This window comes from Salmo salar, chromosome 03 (assembly GCF_965601325.2).
Source record: "Salmo salar chromosome 03, fSalSal1, whole genome shotgun sequence".
NCBI lineage: Eukaryota > Metazoa > Chordata > Actinopteri > Salmoniformes > Salmonidae > Salmo > Salmo salar.
The window spans coordinates 8,097,091-8,103,343 of NC_138293.1; the positions used below are offsets into that span (position 1 = coordinate 8,097,091).

Sequence of the window (6,253 nt, forward strand, 5' to 3'; positions counted from 1 at the left end):
TAAGTGGTTTCTGACTGTGCAATTGAAATCAAGGTGAGAGTGAGGTTGGCTCTAAAATGCAGGTGCTGGGGAATGCAGTGCAATCAGGTTTAGGCAACTGCCTTATCTAGCCTTATCTCCTAAAATGTGGGTCTGAACCACTTTTGAAGGCTAAAACGCAGCTAAACTAAAGACACTATAACAGCTGCTTGTGTTCACTATTCAAATTGATCATCATGATAAAATCCAGAAGAGTTGTCATGGCCCCCCAACTGCTTCTGTCCTCATGCTTGGTCTCTGTCTGTCTGTTCTCCCATAGCCTCACCAGTACCTCTGCACTGTCAGATACCTTTCACCTTATAGCTTAGTCTCAGACATCACAACCACACCAAAACTCTACAAAATGTTAGAGAAAGCCCATGGTTCAAAGACAAAGCCTTTGTCAGTTCAAGATTTCCATCACAGTCAAGATTTTACAAAAAGGACTGTGTTTAAAAAGGCTAAACACAGTGTACTTGAGACTTCTGTACATCGATTTCTTGCTCTTTGTGAATCTATTTTCATAATGAATGATGTTGATATTGCTTCAGTTATTTTAATTTGAGACATCATGCATTGCTACAAATATCTTCATTCATCAATAATATTTGCCCGACTTTTTTGGACCTGGCCTTATACCAATATTTAGGAATCCGATGGGGACAAATACCAATACACCCTAATGTCTATTGGTGTAATGTGTGGGAGGAGTAGCTGACCAGGAGGGTGAAGTTAATGATTACAGTATATTATGAAATGTTCAGATAGAAATGCGTTGTGTAGAACAGATTATTATTAATATTTTTGTTATTTTTATTTAACTAGGCAAGTCAGTTTTAAGAACAAATTCTTATGTACAATGATGGCCTACCCCAGCCAAACTCGGACGATGCTGGGCCAATTGTGCACCGCCCTATGGGACTCCCAACCACGGCCGGATGTGATGCAGCCACAAACGTGTCCATTTGATATCTAAGATTAAAACAGAGTTGAGTTTGCATATTAATGAATAGTTTCACAGACCAAATCAATCTGTAATATTGTGCATTTATCCCTGTTCTTTTCAAACCCCACACACATCTGTTGTGAACTACTCAGGTCAAGGCCTAGGGTTACCAGGTGCCATAGGCCTATGCAGAGCATAAAGATAAAAACCAAAAAAACAGGACAGTCCAATGATGCCATGAGTGAGTAAATATCCCAACTCAACTCTGTCTTAATGGGATAGTTCACTCAAATCACAAAATGTAATATTGGTTTCCTTACCTTGTAAGCAGTCTAAGACTGCGATCCATGCTTTTGTTGACCTGCCCATTGTCTCCAAATGCTAACGTTGTGTAAATAAAGTTTGATTTGAAAATGTCATTCAAAATAGCAATGCAAAACACTTTGCTTATTTGTCAAATCCTTCAGAATCTATGTGTTCTATTTGGCCTGGTTAAATGAAGGTTACATAAAAAATACATTAAATGTTGACATGAACCCAGTTAAAGCCAGTGAACATGTCTTCTATTCAACAATCTAACGTCAAATAAATATACCAACATAAAATTATAATTGACACATCTCTTCTCTCTAGCGGGCCAATATTGTGTTGGAATGCACAACTCCACTTCATGATAAGCCTAACTTCAAATATGCTCAATAGGCTACTACATTTTAAGATGATAAAATATGATGAACTTTCTTCGTTGTTATGACATTTTGTCATATCTTCTGAAATGCTTTTAAATGGTTAATTGTACTCATAAGGTACTGAATTAAAAACAAACCAAAACAACAGACCTTATAAGGATAGAGACAAACAAGGAAGCATGCAGAGGTGAAGAGGAGATAGAGGAGGGGTATGAGACAGATACACTATAAAAGCAGAGAGCGGTGAGTGAAAGAATTAGAAAGTCAAAAGAATAGAAAAGAAAGAGTTCACACTTTGGTAAGACAATTGTTTTACTTCTTGTATCCATTTTTTGCATCAATCTTTTATTTTTCTCCTTTAGCTAACTTATGCTCTTTTACCTGTGTTAATCAATACAAACAAACAGATAGAGAGACAGACAGACAGAAGACAAGATGAAGGTCCTACTCGTTCTGGCGATGATGTTCCTCGGGGCCTCTGCCCACCCCTGCCCCCATACCTTTGCAGGTGAGCATCAATGCTATCATGATCATGTCAAACCCAGAGTGGCTACTGTATACTTTGAGTTTGGAAGTGGTGTTGTTTTCAGTTTTAATTGTCTTTAGGGGTAAAATAACCAAATTATGAAAGAGGTTGGTTAAACATTTCCAGTTAAGATAGTCTGTTTATAAGGAATTGACTTAAGTCACAGAGTAACATATTTCTAATGTAAACTACTCAGAAGTGGTAGGGGGTATGTTGAGTCATTTTTTACATTCAGCATCACTACATCATAGTATTCTTTCTAACAAATATATCTACATATATCTCAAGATGTTGTGTATCCCTGGAAATAATCAGAATTCATGTAAACATAACAGTTTTGAAAACATAGCTTGTCCAAAAAAAGAGGTCTCAGGGTATGGGGTAATAGAGAATGGGTAAGTTGAGCCGCCAGTTGTCTTGAACGGGGATGTTGTGCCAATTCATAGGCAAGTTCTCTACATTTGAGTCTACTAAACCCATGAAAATGTCTGCCGGATTCTTGATATGTTTAATAAGATCAGACTCCATGTCATGACTCTATCAGACTCTATCAAAGCCTCTCTTTCTCACAGGAACATGTTTGTTTTCTTGTTTGTCAATGTTCCTCTTCAGTGTCACTCTGTCAATTTTTCCTCCCTAACTGCTGCTTGAATGGACTTTTTCCCTTCTCTCACTTCCTTGGCTGCTCTTTCAAGAACCTCAAGGGAGGCTAGACCCCTGCTTGTTTTGCATTTGTATACACGGGGCATGATCGTGCATTTTTATTGCTACAGAGCAGACACTACCTTGAGTTCATATGCATGACAAATGGAAAAAATACTATGCATATTATGTATAAAACTGACTAAATGTAATTAGCATTTGTATGGGGTGTGTTGAGCTATTGGCTTAACTTGTCCCTGGCCAAATGACACAATTTACCCCAAAGCAACCATTTTGACTGTATTAGCTCATGCAGCTACAGGGATGCACTTTCATGCTAGGTTTAGGACCTCATTTTGTTGCTTATAGAGACCCCAACTGATATATGAAAGAGTCTTAAAACAACCTATTTTGTTTTAGATACAAGCACCATGAAATCTATAACACAATACATTTATTTGACTTTGTGGAATTCCGTTTTTTGGAACTAGCAACACTTTCTCCATGTTTCTTCCTTCATGAAATGATGACCACTTCCTAAATGTTTGGTCACATTCATTTAATTAATGTCGTGTATGGTTTCCTAGAAACAAGGGGTTGCTCAACTAACCCGTTGGCACAACGTACCCCACTCTCCCCTACAGCCTTACCTCTGTTTTACTTGCTATATTATTAGCTCTGTCTGTTTGTATCACTTGTTTTCTCTCTCCTATCTCTCTTGTTCTCCCTCTTTTAGATAATTCAACAGTTAAACTACTAGAGAATTATGTCATTGAGCAATGCACTGGTCATGCTGCTTGGTACAAACTGGGGTCCTACTGTATTAAGCACTTCAACCAGATGTTGGACTATACGTCAGCTGAGGTAAATTCAGACTTCTCTCAGGTTTTATCCCACGTATCCATGATGTCTCAGTTAAAGGTAGACATACAGTAGTGTACCTCACCACTGGGCACAGATGTCACATCTAGTTTTGATGGATTGAGTTGTCAAGTATCGTGAATTCAAAGTGAAATAAACAACAATTTGAACCATGTCATTGGATTTAGGTTAAACTTTGGGTGAAAAAAAATCCTAAATTCCTGTACTGTACGCTAATGACTTTTTCCTAATCCAACCAGTTTTCCACATTGATTCAATGTCATCAGAAGGAAAAACATAGATTTTTTGATTGAAACGACATGGTAACAACTTTGATTTGATTTAACAAGTTTGTGCCCACTGGGTCTATATCTGCTGTGTGATTTTACCTCCATAAGTAACTCTCAAAGCATCATCAATATTAATCCAACTCTAAATATGTTTTCTCTGTTTCCTTAATGTCTACATCACACAGAATCACTGCAAATCTGTGAAGACTGGTGCTCATCTGGTATCAACCCACAATGCTGAGGAAAACAATGCCCTGGATGAATTCACTCAGTGGAGCAGCCGACCAAACCCTCGCATCTGGCTCGGTGGTTATGCACTAACTGACCCTTCACAGGTGTTAATAATCATAAGAACTAGTGGTGGGCACCAAAATCCATGATATCGATATTGCTTGATGTATCAATATGAGCAAGGCATATCGTGATATTGGTTTATCCCTTCCTGTTAACATACACTTTTATGTAAAAGGGTATACATGATTGTGCCTCTTACAGACCTTCTCACAGGCTCTCAACTGAGCATACATAATTGCCTGCTATTGGGCCATCGACAATGGATGGAAACTGGTTGGGTGGGTTTAGGCTTCTAGAACATTCACACCTGGTCCAATGGGCAATCAGCAAGCCGTTGTCTAGACTTCATAGAACCGTGGAAGTCAACAGAAAAGTGAACATTCATGTGGTTGCAAGGTTGTCATGAAGCCAGTACATACACTGAGTGTATAAACATTAGGAACACCTTCCTAATATTGGTTTTGAAAGCATTCCACAGGGATGCTGGCAAGGGAAATGTTGACTCCAATGCTTCCCACAGTTGTGTCAAGTTGGCTGGATGTCCTTTGGGTGGTGGACCATTCTTGATACACACGGGAAACTGTTGAGCATGAAAAACCAAGCAGTGTTACTTTTATTCACACACTCAAACCAGTGCGCCTGCCACCTACTACCATACCTCGTTCAAAGGCACCTAAATATTTTGTCTTGTCCATTCACCCTCTGAATGGCACATATACACAATCCATGACTCAATTGTCTCAAGGCTTAAAAATCCTTCTTTAGCCTGTCTCCCTTCCTTCATCTATACAAATGTAAGTATATTTAACAAGTGACATCGATAAGGGATCATAGCTTTAACCTGGATTCACCTGGTCAGTCTATGTCATGGGAAGAGCAGGTGTTCCTAATGTTGTTTACACTCATTGTATATCAATATTGTTTGGGGAAAAAATGCAACTGTATTGACATCAACTTTTTGATATCGGTGCCCATCACTAATATGAACTGACTAAAATGAATCTCAAAACAAGTAGTGTTCACTGTTCAAATTGGCCATCATTAGCAAAAGCAGGTGGGCAACACCAGTTATACCCCCTTGCTTGCCCCTATGTTTTGGTCAGTTATATGTCCTGCTCTCTCTCTCTCACAGGCTAGCAACTTCCTCTGGGCCGATGGGTCTAATATGGATTTCTTTGCCTGGATTCAGGAACCCAAGCAACCATCCGGTGATGGACGTTGCATGGAGATGAACTGGCTCGGTAAGCAAGGGATAACTGGCTGTGGTTGGAATTGTGCTGGTGAAACCTTTACATTTCTACTGCTTGAGTACTGGCACTTCTTCTAGAATATTCTGGGACCTTTTTTTTTATTCCAAAAGGTGTTGTGGGGGTGGGAGGCAAGAAAATGTTTCATTTTATTTTTGTTTCTGACATATCATGACATATTCTAAGAATACTATACATTTCTTTCATTTAACGTCTCCATCTCTATTCATCTTCTCAGAAACCGGCAAATGGAATGATAAACCATGTAGCCAGAAGAACTTCTTTGTGTGTGCCTTTAAACCTGACGGAGGCTGCCCAAGAGTGGAAGATACCGATAGATTGGAGCCTGAGGTGTCTCAGTTGAATCCGATGACAGATGAGTAGTATATACCTGTCAGATATGCTTTGCCTTATATAGCTTTAGTCTCAGACATCACAACGACACCAGGACCCTGTAAAACGTTAGAGAAAACCCATGGCTCAAAGACAAAGCTTTTGTTGGATTAAAGATTTCCACATCACAGTCAGTTTCAATCCACCCAAAGTATGAATTTCTGATACTGGTTGTATTTGAATATTCTAAACACATTGCATTTGAGAATACTATATTTTGTCAGAAAACAATGTAACCCAATCTATTTTCTGGATGAATGGTGTTGATATTGCTTCAGTTGTTTGGAAGATGAGACATTACGCATTGCTTGGTTAGCAAATAAAAATGAATATTTTCATCCATCTTA

At 38.8% G+C, this 6,253-nt stretch overlaps 1 protein-coding gene across 1 annotated transcript; it reads left to right on the forward strand.

The window, feature by feature from the left end:
- The first annotated feature begins 1,887 nt into the window (after positions 1-1,887).
- LOC145877530 (C-type lectin lectoxin-Thr1-like) lies at positions 1,888-6,253 on the forward strand. Its single transcript, XM_082973237.1, has 6 exons — positions 1,888-1,951; positions 2,061-2,161; positions 3,558-3,685; positions 4,158-4,307; positions 5,399-5,507; positions 5,752-6,253. Exons 2-6 carry the CDS (start codon positions 2,089-2,091, stop codon positions 5,895-5,897), a joined length of 606 nt encoding a protein of 201 aa, XP_082829363.1. The 5' UTR covers positions 1,888-1,951; positions 2,061-2,088; the 3' UTR covers positions 5,898-6,253.

Coding starts and splice junctions, on each gene's coding strand:
- LOC145877530 (XM_082973237.1), top strand. CDS start 2,089: ATGAAGGTCCTACTCGTTCTGGCGATGATGTTCCTCGGGGCCTCTGCC. Junction 4,308..5,398: donor CACTAACTGACCCTTCACAG/GTGTTAATAATC, acceptor TCTCTCTCACAG/GCTAGCAACTTCCTCTGGGC. Junction 5,508..5,751: donor CATGGAGATGAACTGGCTCG/GTAAGCAAGGGA, acceptor TCATCTTCTCAG/AAACCGGCAAATGGAATGAT.